Genomic DNA, 13,529 nt, shown 5'->3' with positions numbered 1-13,529 from the left:
GCAGCAAATGCAGCCGCCAATTGTGCACGGCAAGATCCCACAGATCTCATTCTGATAATCACCAGGAAATCTGGTTTCTGTGATGTTGGGTAATAGATTTACCCCTTAACCCTCAAGCTATGATCCAGAACTAGGGGTCATAGCTTGAGGATAAGGGGTAAACCTTTTAGAACTGAGGTGAGAGAAATTTCTTCACCCAGAGGGTGGTGAATGTGTGGAATTCACTCCCACAGAAAGTAGTTGAGGTCAAAACGTTGTGTGATTTTAAGAAGAAATTAGATTTCGCTCTTGGGGCGAAAGGGATCGAGGGACACGGGGGGAAGAGGGGGATCAGGGTATTGAATTCGATGATCAGCCATGATTAAGATGAATGGCAGAGCAGGCTCGAAGGGCGGAATGGCCTCCTCCTGCTTCTAGTTTCTATTAGATAAATATTGGTCTCTGGACACTGGGGGGAACTCGCTTCTCTTTCATCCATCTGAAGGAGTAATGTGGCTTCATCTCCCTCAGTTTGAGACTGATGTGTAAACCTGGGTTAGGGTGTTTGGGTCTCCAGAGAGACAACCGAACCCACAACCTTCTGACTCAGGTCAGAGAGAGTCAATGTTACCCTCTGAGCGACAGAGGCAGAGGTTAGTGTTACTGAGGATGCTGTGATCACAATGGATCCATTGGGATTCACTTTGATATGACTAATGCATCTTCTCGAATATCCTCCATCGCACTAGAGACAGACCCACCCAGCATAAGTACTCTATCCCAGTGCTTATACAGTTACCGACTTGTCCCCACCAGTACCGTACCCCTGTGTTATACAGCGACAGACCCGTCCCCACCAGTACTGTACCCCAGTGTTATACAGTGACACACCCGTCCCCACCAGTACTGTACCCCTGTGTTATACAGCGACAGACCCGTCCCCACCAGTACTGTACCCCAGTGTTATACAGTGACAGACCCGTCCCCACCAGTACTGTACCCCAGTGTTATACAGTGACAGACCCGTCCCCACCAGTACTGTACCCCAGTGTTATACAGCGACAGACCCGTCCCCACCAGTACTGTACCCCAGTGTTATACAGTGACAGACCCGTCCCCACCAGTACTGTACCCCAGTGTTACAGAGTGTTATAGATTGCTACAGAGTATGTGCAGTTTGACGGGCTGTTTTTGATGCTGGGACTATCATCGTTCTTGTGGACACAACCTCAGTTTTCCCCATTTATATGTCAGTGAAGTCCTGGTGATGGTGTTGGAATTTTGAGGTTTTGACCTTTCTCTCTCTCTTTCCCTCTTTTCAGGTGGTTACTGCCACAGATTCTCACATACCTCATCCACAATCGACTAAACGTAGATTTAAAAATTGGTTCGATTGGGTTTCTCACAGTCCACAATATCAACATCAAGATCAGTGCACATCATACTGTGGTGAGTGTCAGCACACTGTCCGTGTGTTGTGTTTGCACGTTTGTGTGTTCACCTGCATGTTTTTTGTGCTCATGTGCAGCTGTGTATGTTTGTGTGCATGCATGTTTGCATGTGCACGTCCCTGTATATGCATGTGCATGTGTTTGTGCATGTGTTTATATGACCGTATGTCTGTGTTCTCATGTGCATGCACATGTGTGATCATGCATGCATGTGTGTGTTGTGTGCATGTCTGCACATGTGCGTACTCATGTTTGCACTCTCATGTGTTTGCATGCATGTGTGTTTTTGTCACATGAGTGTTTGTCCATGTGCATGTGGGTGTATGCGGGGTTGTGTGTGTGCATGTTTGCACGAGCGTGTATGTTTTTGTACAAGTGTTGGTGTGGGTGTGTGTGTGTGTTTGGACATGTGTGAATATGCAGGAGAATGTGTGAGTGTGTGCACGCATGTGTGTTTGTGTGTGTCTGTGTAGCCTGAGTACAGAATGAGATCTCTGACTACCTCCTGTGATGCTCTGTTGTGGATCTCAGCTTTTAATCGTTCAGCCATCGGTGCATTCAGCTGCCTGGTCCCTGAACTCCAGCATTCCCCCTCTGAACTCTTCCATCCCACATCCCAGACCCTCCTGGGAAACCCCTGTCCTAATATCATCCTGTGTGACACTGTGTGCGATTCTGTTTAATGCTCCTATGAAGTGTCTTGGGAAAGGCGCTAAATGAATGCAAGTTGTTGTTTGATCTGTTGATTGATTATTACCCAGTAACTGGCCACATTTCTTTTACAGGAAGTGGACAGAGTGTGGCTGTCCTGTAAGCTGCTAGATAATGAGTTACCGTAAGTATCGCTCACTCACACTCTCCCCTGCCCGTGCTGACTGTCCACAAGCGCTTTCCTGCCCTTCTTCCCCCCCCCCACACCGCCCGCCTCTCCCCCACACGCCCCCGTGCCCCCCCGCCCCTCCCCTGTGCCCCCCCGTGCCCGCCGCCTCTCCCCCGTGCCCCCCCGCCTCTCCCCCACACCCCCCCCCCCCCCCCCCCCCCCCCCCCCCCCCCCCTCTCCCCCACACCCCCGCCTCTCGCCCAGGCCTCCATTTCTCCCTATCTTATTCTAGCCTGGTCATGGGTTGTGTGTAGAGTGAAGGGAGGTGTCAGTTTGAGTTGTGCGAGGCGGGACAGCTGAATGAGATGAGGATTGTGGTGTGGTTTCAGTGATTTGTGGTTATCCTCCAACCCTAATCTCTCCGTTGCAGCCACAGCTTTGCTCTGTGTTTTGGAGAGATCCGATTTCGTGCTGATTTGAAACCGGCTTCCCGAATATGGGCCAATTCCAGGGAAAACACCGTGAAAAGGCGACTGACCCTGCAGCCCTCGGTGCTCCGCATGTTGTCACAGGTGAGGTGATTCCAGTGGAAATGGAAATTGTTGCTGGGTTTGGCGTGTCTGTTCGAGGTTCAGAAGAATCTGGGAACAATCCTGGGAACGTTGACTAATGTAAACATTGATCCCGGCGCCATTGGCGAGGGGGGGGTATGTGGGCGAAGGGGGGGGTATGTGGGCGAGGGGGGTATGTCGGCGAGGGGGGGGTATGTGGGCGAGGGGGGGCATGTGGGCGAGGGGGGGCATGTGGGCGAGGTGGGGGGTATGTGGGTGAGGTGGGGGGTATGTGGGCGAGGTGGGGGGTATGTGGGAGAGGTGGGGGGTATGTGGGCGAGGTGGGGGGTATGTGGGCGAGGTGGGGGGTATGTGGGCGAGGTGGGGGGTATGTGGGCGAGGGGGGTATGTGGGCGAGGGGGGATGTGGGCGAGGGAGGGATGTTGGCGAGGGGGGTATGTGGGCGAGGGGGGGGTATGTGGGCGAGGTGGGGGGTATGTGGGCGAGGTGGGGGGTATGTGGGCGAGGGGGGGGTATGTGGGCGAGGGGGGTATGTTGGCGAGGGGGGTATGTGGGCGAGGTGGGGGGTATGTGGGCGAGGGGGGTATGTGGGCGAGGTGGGGGGTATGTGGGCGAGGGGGGTATGTGGGCGAGGGGGGGTATGTGGGCGAGGGGGGTATGTGGGCGAGGGGGGGTATGTGGGCGAGGGGGGGAATGTGGGCGGTGGGTGATTGGTGAGAGCTGTGCGTGCTGACTCGGATAACCCTTCCCCTCTGTCTCTTTCTTCACAGCTGCTCTCGATCCACGTGCACTCAGTTAATGTGATGGTTTTAAATGCCTGGATTGCAGAGTCCCTCTTACACGTGGCGTTGACAAACTGTACCTTTCTGTTTCGCTTCGATGGCAGCAGGTGAGTGGTTGAGTTGCCAGAGCTGTCCGCGGTGCAGGGCGGTGTCTGCACATGGCGGTAAGAGCAGCAAACTCTCCAGCGCAGGCAGTGTCAGAGTTACCAGTGAGCCAGTCCCTGGCCTGGGCGGAGTTGGTGGAATGTTACAGGAGGCTCTGAGTTTGGGAATTGTGGGCAGGGGAGTGGAGACCAGCTTGGGTTGCTGCTTGATCATTTTCCAGTGACACATGGTGGAATCTGTTTGTGTGTGTGTGTGTGCGCGTGCGTTGTGTCGAAGCATTTATTGCCCATCCCTAATTGCCCTTGGGAAGGTGTTGGTGCGCTGCCTTCGTGTAGGCACATCCACAGTGCTGTTACGGAAGATTTTGACCTCGCGGCAGTGAAGGAACTGTGATATCTTTCCACGTCAGGATGGTGAGTGAGTCGTAGGGGAACTTCCGGGTTGTGGTGTTCCCAGATGTATTCTGCTCTTGTTCTTCTAGATGGTGGCGGTGGTTGGTTTGGAAGGTGCTGCCTGTGGAGCCTTGGTGGGTTGCTGCAGTGCATCTTGTAGATGGTACACACGGCTGCCACTTTTCGCCAGTGGTGAAAGGATTGGATGTTTGTTGAAGGGGCAGTAATCAAGCAGGGCTGCTTTGTCCTGGGTGGTGTTGAGTTTCTTGAGTGTTGTTGGAGCTGCGTTCATCCAGGCAAGTAGAGATTATTCCATCACACTCCTGACTTGTGCCTTGTAGGTGGTGGACAGACTTTGGGGAATCAGGAGGTGAGTTATCGACTGCAGGATTCCTAGTCTTTGACTTGCCCTTGTAGCCACAGTTTTTATATGACTGTTCCAGTTCAGTTTCTGGGAAATGGTAACTACCAGGATGTTGATAGTGGGGGATTTGGTGATGATAATCCCGTTGAATGTCAAAGCGAGATGGTTAGATCCTCTCTTGTTAGAGATGGTCATTGCCTGGCACTTGTGTGGCGTGAATGTTACTCGCCACTTGTCAGCCCGAACCTGGATATTGTCCAGGTCTTGCTGCATTTGGACATGGACTGTTTCAGTATCTGAGGAGTCGTGACTGTTGCTGAACATTGTCCAGTCATCAGCGAACATCCCCACTTCTTACGATGTAGGGAAGGTGATTGGTGAAGCAGCTGAGGATGGTTGGGTCGAGGACACTAACCCTGAGGAACTCCTGCAGTGATGTCCTGGAGCTGGACTTCCAACCTCCACAACCATCTTCCTGTGTGCCAGGTATGACTCCAACCAGCATATCTGCGGGCGCGTCGGACGGCCTGCGCGCGCACCAGACGGCCTGCGCGCGCGTCGGACGGCCTGCGGGCGCGTCGGACGGCCTGTGGGCGCGTTGGACGGCCTGCGGGCGCGTCGGACGGCCTGCGCGCGCGTCGGACGGCCTGCGCGCGCGTCGGACGGCCTGCGCGCGCGTCGGACGGCCTGCGCGCGCGTCGGACGGCCTGCGCGCGCGTCGGACTTTGTGATTGTGCCTCTGAGTGTTTACGTATGCAGATGTTGAGTGTGTGAGTGCGCACATTTTGAGTTTGTGAATGTCAGTTCCATGTGCATGAGTCAGTGCGCATCGGTGTGGGAACTTCCTGATCTGTACCTGGGGAACTCAGAGGATCACCGGGGTGGGTCTAACAGGAATTGTTAACAGCTGAATGAAAGGGTTTAACAAAGGGCTGTGTGTTTTTCAGCATCAAGTGCGAGGGCAGCGTGAGTAAACTGAACAGCAAGATAATGAAGAGCAGTGAGATGGTGAGTGCCAGCTGCCCACTGAGACAGAGCCCACAGCAAACCGGCAAACACCTGCTGCAAATACGCGGCAGGACTGGCAGCAGAAAGAGAAACCGAGTTAATGGGACGAATATTCCCGTTCAGCACGCCACGGGAATTGGAGCGGGCGAGGGACAGACCAGGGAAAGGTCCGTTGACCTCGGATGGGATTTGGGGGAGTGCAGCCGGAAAATCCCACCCAGTGTTTCAGGCCAAGATGACCTTTCAGAACTGTTTCCGGGTTCCCCAGCAGCAGCTGGGAGCTCTGTGGCTGGCTGAGTGTTGGAACAGCTCTGCTCCAGGGATCCCAGCAGCTTTGCCCAGTAGGTGGCCGGGGTGGGGATAGTTCTCTCTCTGTCTCTCGCTCTCTGTCTCTGTCACTCACTCTCTGTCACTCACTCTCTGTCACTCACTCTCTGTCACTCACTCTCTGTCTCTTTCTCTCTGTCTCTTTCTCTCTGTCTCTTTCTCTCTGTCTCTTTCTCTCTGTCTCTTTCTCTCTGTCTCTTTCTCTCTGTCTCTTTCTCTCTGTCTCTTTCTCTCTGTCTCTTTCTCTCTGTCTCTTTCTCTCTGTCTCTCTCTCTGTCTCTCTCTCTGTCTCTCTCTGTCTCTCTCTGTCTCTCTCTGTCTCTCTCTGTCTCTCTCTCTCTGTCTCTTTCTCTGTCTCTCTCTCTGTCTCTTTCTCTCTCCCTGTTTCTCTCTCTCTCTCCCTGTGTCTCTCTCTCTCCCCCTGTCTCTCTGTCTCCCTGTCTGTCTGGCTCGCCCCCTGTCTGTCTGGCTCGCCCCCTGTCTGTCTGGCTCGCCCCCTGTCTGTCTGGCTCGCCCCCTGTCTGTCTGGCTCGCCCCCTGTCTGTCTGGCTCGCCCCCTGTCTGTCTGGCTCGCCCCCTGTCTGTCTGGCTCGCCCGCCCGCTCCCCCTGTCTGTCTGGCTCGCTCGCCCGCTCCCCCTGTCTGTCTGGCTCGCTCGCCCGCTCCCCCTGTCTGTCTGGCTCGCTCGCCCGCTCCCCCTGTCTGTCTGGATCGCTCGCTCTCCCTGTCTGTCTGGATCGCTCGCTCTCCCTGTCTGTCTCGCTCGCTCGCTCTCCCTGTCCCATTGCCCCCTCCCCCCTCCCCCCCTCCCCCCTCCCCCCCCTCCCCCCCCTCCCCCCTCTCCCCCTCTCCCCCCTCTCCCCCCTCTCCCCCCTCTCCCCCCTCTCCCCCCTCTCCCCCTCTTCCCCTCTCCCCCCCTCCCCTCTCCCCCTCTCCCCCTCTCACCTCCCCCCCCTCTCCCCCCCTCTACCCCCCTCCCTCTCCGCCCCTCCCCCCTCCCCCTCCCCCTCACCCTCCCCCTCCCCCCCTCCCCCTCTCCCCCCCCTCCCCCTCTCCCTCTCCGCCCCTCCCCTCTCTCCCCCTCTCTCCCTCTCTTCCCCTCTCCCTCCCCCTCCCCCTCTCTCCCCTCCCTCTCTGCCTCCCTCTCTCTCTTTTGCTCGTTCTCACTTTCTCCCTCTTCTTATGCTTCATTCAGCCTCTCTAATCCATCTCTCACTGGGAATAGTGCCAGATGTGGAGCAGATTCTAAGCTGTCTGGAAACTTGGACTGTTACTCTTTATTCTTTCATGGGATGGGGGTGCCATTGGCGAGGCCAACATTTATTGCCCATTCCTAATTGCCCTAAAACCGAGTGTCTCACTCGGCCATTTCTGAAGAAAGTTAAGAGTCACCCACATTGCTGTGGGTCTGGAGTTACATGTAGGCCAGACCAGGTAAGGACGACAGATTTCATGGTCACCATATAAAGAATTTATATTCCACCAGTTGCCATGGTGGGATTTGAACCCAGTGCATTAGCCTGGACCTCAGGATTACTGGTCCAGTGACATTACCACAACACCGCCTGTCCTGTGTCAGCGAGAATCTCACTCGCTGATGGGCAGGCAGAGTGAGGGAGTTAGAGATTGTGGGTGCAGAGGCTGAGCTGGAGAGGCCTGTGGGAACATCGGGAGCTGGACAGGAACACAGCTCGGAGCAGTCTGACACTCCGTACTCAGGGTCTGCAGCAGGACTGGATTCCCAATGGAGAACTTACCTCGCCTGTAATAACACAGCTCAACTTCCCACTGTATTCCTCTGCCAGCGTCCTGTCAGCCTGGATCGTTCTCTGATGGAGGTTCTCTGTTTCTTTATTAAAACACAGAAGTACCAACCTGACAACCAGGAACCGATAGGCTACTCAATGCTGTCTGGCTTCACGCTGGTGGCCGGAGCATTGTGTCTGATACCTCTCACCCAGTCCTTCTAAACAAGTCATCCCAGAACAAGTTCAACATTGGCCACCACCGGGGAATGTGGAAAACTGCCCAGTCCTGTACATAGAAAGCAGGACAAATCCAAACCAGCCAGTCCCCGCCCCATCAGTCTGCTCTCAATCATCAGCAAAGTGATGGAAGGGGTCATCGACAGCGCTATCAAGCAGCACCTGCTCAGCAATAACCTGCTCAGTGACGCCCAGTTTGGGTTCCACCAGGGTCACTCAGCTCATTACAGCCTTGGTTCAAACATGGATAAAAGAGCTGAATTCCAGAGGCGAGGTGAGAGTGACAGCCCTTAACATCAAGGCCGCATTCGACCGAGTGTGGCATCAAGGAGCCCTAGAAAAACTGGAGTCAATGGGAATCAGGGGGCAAAGTCCCGCTGGTTGGAGTCGTACCCGGCACAAAGGAAGATGGTTGTGGTGGTTGGAAGTCCAGCTCCAGGACATCACTGCAGGAGTTCCTCAGGGTTAGTGTCCTCGACCCAACCATCTTCAGCTGCTTCACCAATCACCTTCCCTCCATCATAAGGTCAGAAGTGGGGATGTTCGCCGATGATTGCACAATGTTCAGCACCATTCGCTACTCCTCGGATACTGAAGCAGTCCGTGTCCAAATGCAGCAAGACCTGGACAATATCCAGGCTCGGGCTGACAAATGGCGAGTTACATTTGTGCTGCACAGGTGCCAGGCAGTGACCATCTCGAACAAGAGAAGATTTAACCATCATCCCTTGACATTCAAATGGCATTATCGTCGCCGAATCCCCCACTATCAACATCCTGGGGGTTATCATTGACCAGAAACTGAACTGGATCGGTCACATAAATACTGTGGCTACAAGAGCAGGTCGGAGGCTGGGAATTTAGTCGAGAATAACTCATCCTGTGACTCCCCAAAGCCATCTACAAGGCATAAGTCAGGAGAGTGATGGAAGACTCTCCAACACTTGGATGGAACACCCAAGTGTTGCTGGGTGTAGCAGCAACACTTGAAGCTCAACCACATCGAGGACAAAGCAACCCTCTCTATCGGTGCCCCATTAACAAGCATTCACTCCCTCCACCGCCAATGTGCAGTGGCATCTACAAGATGCACTGCAGGAACTCACCAAGATTCCTTAGACAGCACCTTCCAAATCAGTGAGCTCTGCCATCTAGATACCTGGGAACACCACCACCCGGAGGTTCCCCTCCAAGCCACTCACCATCCTGACTTGGAGATATATCGGCCGTTCCTTCACTGTCGCTGGGTCAAAATCCTGGAACTCCCTCCCTAACAGCACTGTGGGTGTACCTACACCACATGGACTGCCGTGACTCACCACCACCTTCTCCCGAGCAATTAGGGTGGGGCGATAAATGCTGGCCTCATCAACAAAGCCCACGCCCTGTTAAAGAATAAAATAAATTCATGCAATCTCCTGGTGGGTGGAAAATCCAGGGTTAAGAAGGGAAATAACTCTTAGGGTGAATCCAATTCCATTTTGAAAGTTCCTGTTGAATCAGTTTCCAGACTGTAACACTACATTCTGCACTCTCTCGTTTCCTTCTCTATGAACGGTATGTTTTGTCTGTAGAGCGCGCAAGAAACAATACTTTTCACTGTATACTAATACATGTGACAATAATAAATCAAATCAAAAATCAAATAGTTCAGTGCATTGCAGATCAGTCGCTGCATAAAAATCATTCCCTGAAATTGCCCCACTCTAATTCCTTTGCTGATTGGTTTAAATCTGTGTCCCGTCTGGTTACCAACCCGCCTGACATTGGAAATTAATTAACCTTCTTTATTTTGAACACCGCGATGAAATTTCCCTCTCTGCTGGAACGGGAACAATTTCAGTTTCTTTGGTCTCTCCACATAACGGAAGCTCCTCAACCCCGATCCTTCTGGTAAATCTTCTCTGCACATCTGGGGGTGGCACAGTGGTTAGCACTGCTGCCTCACAGCGCCAGGGACCCGGGTTCGATTCCCGACATGGGTCACTGTCTGTGTGGAGTTTGCACATTCTCCCCGTGTCTGCGTGGGTTTCCTGCGGGTGCTCCGGTTTCCTCCCACGGTCCAAAGACGTGCTGGTTAGGGTGCATTGGTCATGCTAAATTCTCCCTCGATGTATCCAAACAGGCGCCGGAATGTGGCGACTGGGGGATTTTCACAGTAACTTCATTGCGGTGTTAATGTAAGCCTACTTGTGACACTGATAAATAAACGTTAACTTTAAGCTGCTTTGTGTGATCGCTGAGGCCCCGCTGTGTCGTTCACTGATTTTGTTTCTCCTGCTGTGCACTGCAGGAGGATTTCTGTCTGGTTAACCTGTCCCTGAGCCTGACTGCCACAGTGGACGTTGGCTTGGCAGATCTGAAGGCCCTCAGAGCAGAGGTGAACGTGCAGACTCTGCAGACCGAGCTACACGAGGGCTTCTTCAGTGCAAACATACTGCAGGCGGTGTTGTCACAGTCCAATTTATCATCAAGCAGCACTGAGTCACAGCGGGAAGATGCTGAAACAACCGACTCGGGTAAGAGAAAGACCCACCCGGAACATCGCCGGTACAATCCTGAACCCCAACCCCCTCTACCTCCCACACAGCCTAAACACTGACTGACACTGGCATTGTCCATACCCCCCCCGTGTACTGCCCTCAGGTCCTGAAGCAGTCAATCCTCTTCACACCAGATCAGTTACTATAGAATGCAGTCCACAGCGATCGGTCAGCATGTGTTGCAGACACTGGGTGACCAGCAAAGACTCTGAAAACTACACTGAGGCAAATAACCAATTCCATAGATTTTATTTGGTGGAGTAAGGGAAGAATATTGGCTGCAGGACATCAGGTGAAATCCTCAGTACCGCCCCTCTGACAGTGCGGCACTCCCTCAGTACTGACCCTCTGACAGTGCGGCACTCCCTCAGTGCTGACCCTCTGACAGTGCGGCACTCCTTCAGCGCTGACCCTCTGACAGTGCGGCACTCCTTCAGCGCTGACCCTCTGACAGTGCGGCACTCCTTCAGCGCTGACCCTCTGACAGTGCGGCACTCCTTCAGCGCTGACCCTCTGACAGTGCGGCACTCCCTCAGTACTGACCCTCTGACAGTGCGGCACTCCCTCAGTACTGACCCTCTGACAGTGCGGCACTCCCTCAGTACTGACCCTCTGACAGTGCGGCACTCCCTCAGTACTGACGCTCTGACAGTGCGGCACTCCCTCAGTACTGACCCTCTGACAGTGCGGCACTCCCTCAGTACTGACCCTCTGACAGTGCGGCACTCCCTCAGTACTGACCCTCTGACAGTGCGGCACTCCCTCAGCACTGACCCTCTGACAGTGCGGCACTCCCTCAGCACTGACACTCTGACAGTGCGGCACTACCTCAGTACTGACCCTCTGACAGTGCGGCACTCCCTCAGTACTGACCCTCTGACAGTGCGGCACTCCCTCAGTACTGACCCTCTGACAGTGCGGCACTCCCTCAGCACTGACCCTCTGACAGTGCGGCACTCCCTCAGCACTGACACTCTGACAGTGCGGCACTCCCTCAGTACTGACCCTCTGACAGTGCGGCACTCCCTCAGTACTGACCCTCTGACAGTGCGGCACTCCCTCAGTACTGACCCTCTGACAGTGCGGCACTCCCTCAGCACTGACCCTCTGACAGTGCGGCACTCCCTCAGTACTGACCCTCTGACAGTGCGGCACTACCTCAGTACTGACCCTCTGACAGTGCGGCACTCCCTCAACACTGACACTCTGAAAGTGCGGCACTTCCTCAGCACTGACCCTCTGACAGTGCGGCACTCCCTCAGCACTGACCCTCTGACAGTGCGGCACTCCCTCAGCACTGACACTCTGACAGTGCGGCACTCCCTCAGTACAGACCCTCTGACAGTGCGGCACTGTCTCAGTACTGACCCTCTAACTCTCCATCAAAACTAATTATAGATTTGAGATTAAATTAAAACTTAACATTGTTTTTCAGACTGAAACAACTTGTCTTTGTTGTATAACGGACATTTTAAACAGGAGTTTTTCAGCTAAAGCAGCTGTCAATCCCTGGTCATCTTAAAATGCTTCACTGCCAGCTATCCAGAATCACAGAACTGTTACAGGGCAGAAGGAGGCCATTCAGTCCATCGTGTCTGTGCCGGCTCTCCAAATGAGCATCATGACACCGTGCCGTTCTCCTGCCTTTCCCTCAAAATCTGCACATTGCTCCCATCCAAATAATCAGCTCACACCCTATCGAGCGCCTCGATTGAACCTGCCTCCACCACACTTCCAGGCAGTGCATCCCACACCCAAACCACTCGCTGTGTGAAAAGGTTTTTTCTATGAACGGTATGCTTTGCCTGTCTCGCGCTCAAGAAACAATACTTTTCTCTGTATGTTGATACATGTGACAGTAATAAATCAAAGACAGGTTTTGATTGATGGGGGAGTCGAGGGTTATGGGGGAAACAGAAAGGAAAGTGGAGTTCAGGCCACACACAGATTAGCCGTAGAGTCATAGAGCGGTACAGCACGGAAACAGGCCCTTCGGCCCAACTGGTCCATGCTGACCATGCTGCCCTCCCAGCTGGTCCCAATTACCTGTGCTTGGCCCATATCCCTCGAATCCTTTCCCATCCATTTACTTAAACAAATGCTCTTTAAATGTTGCTATTGTACCCGCCTCAACCACTTTCTCTGGCAGCTCATTCCATACACGCACCCCCCTCTGTGTGAAGTGGTTACCCCTCAGGTCCCTTTTAATTCTTCCCCCTCTCACCTTAAACCTGTGCCCTCTAGTTTTCAATTCCCTTTCTCTGGCAAAAAGACAAGTGCGTGTATCCTATCTCTGCCCCTCGTGATTTTAGACACCCCAGTAAGGTCACCCCTCATTCTCCTACGTTCCATGGAATAAAGTCCTAGCCTGGCCAATCACTCCCTGTAACTCGGGCCCAGTAGTCCTGACAACATCCTCGTAAATCTTTCCAGTTTCTCAATGTCTTTCCTGTAACACGGTGACCAAAACTGTACACAGCTGGAGAGTCACAAACAATGCTGCAGATTACTGAGGAGTGCCCTTGGTACAGTAATCACCTTGAACTCAGCAAGTGAGGAGGCTGTCGCTCCCAATTTCAGGGATTCGCAGCCATGATCTTACTGCATGGCACAGCACACTCGAGGGGCTGAATGGCCTTCTCCTGACCCTAAATTCTAGTGTACCCATTGATTAGACAATGCTTTATAAAGCGTCAATGAGAGATGTTTTGTGTGTGATTGGTCCAGAGTATAAGGATTCTGTTCCTTGATGTTTATGACATGTTTGTTAAGGACCTGATTCCTTACACATCTCGTCTCCCTCGAACAGAAGATGACAGAACAGCTGGTGTCATAGCGACCAGACCTGCCTTCATGGACTACTTACCACAAGTCATTTCCCTGCAGATGGAGGACACCAGCGTCACCCTATCTTTGAACAGTCAACAGAGGTACAGACACGCCGCTCAGGGCACCGCCTTGCATTTCTATAGCACCTTTCACAACCTCAGCACATCCCGAGGCACTTTACAGCCAATCAAGTACTTCTGAAGCCTAGTCACTGTTATGATGCAGGAAACTCGGCAGCCAATCTGTGCACAGTCAGATCCCACAAACAGCAATGTGATAATGACCAGATCATTTCGACATTGCTTCAGCAATAAATATTTCATATTTTTAAGGCTGAGTTAGTTAGATTCTGGGAGTCAAAGGGGAGAAGGGG

At 53.3% G+C, this 13,529-nt stretch overlaps 1 protein-coding gene across 2 annotated transcripts in view; it reads left to right on the top strand.

Moving 5' to 3' along the window:
* Window positions 1–1,306: 1,306 nt before the first annotated feature.
* The window catches only part of LOC144489024 (bridge-like lipid transfer protein family member 2), a 67,164-nt gene continuing 54,941 nt past the window's right edge, over window positions 1,307–13,529 (top strand). For both annotated transcript variants that reach the window (XM_078206976.1, XM_078206975.1), the window contains exons 1-7: window positions 1,307–1,428; window positions 2,216–2,265; window positions 2,681–2,822; window positions 3,593–3,711; window positions 5,413–5,473; window positions 10,078–10,303; window positions 13,137–13,257. In XM_078206976.1, coding sequence (XP_078063102.1) covers window positions 2,811–2,822; window positions 3,593–3,711; window positions 5,413–5,473; window positions 10,078–10,303; window positions 13,137–13,257 — 539 coding nt within the window. In that variant the 5' untranslated portion in view covers window positions 1,307–1,428; window positions 2,216–2,265; window positions 2,681–2,810. The remainder of the gene's footprint in view (window positions 1,429–2,215; window positions 2,266–2,680; window positions 2,823–3,592; window positions 3,712–5,412; window positions 5,474–10,077; window positions 10,304–13,136; window positions 13,258–13,529) is intronic.

This window comes from Mustelus asterias, unplaced genomic scaffold, assembly GCF_964213995.1.
Source record: "Mustelus asterias unplaced genomic scaffold, sMusAst1.hap1.1 HAP1_SCAFFOLD_1933, whole genome shotgun sequence".
NCBI lineage: Eukaryota > Metazoa > Chordata > Chondrichthyes > Carcharhiniformes > Triakidae > Mustelus > Mustelus asterias.
Note: the sequence above shows the minus strand (reverse complement) of the source record. Positions and strands in the feature narration are given on the sequence as shown.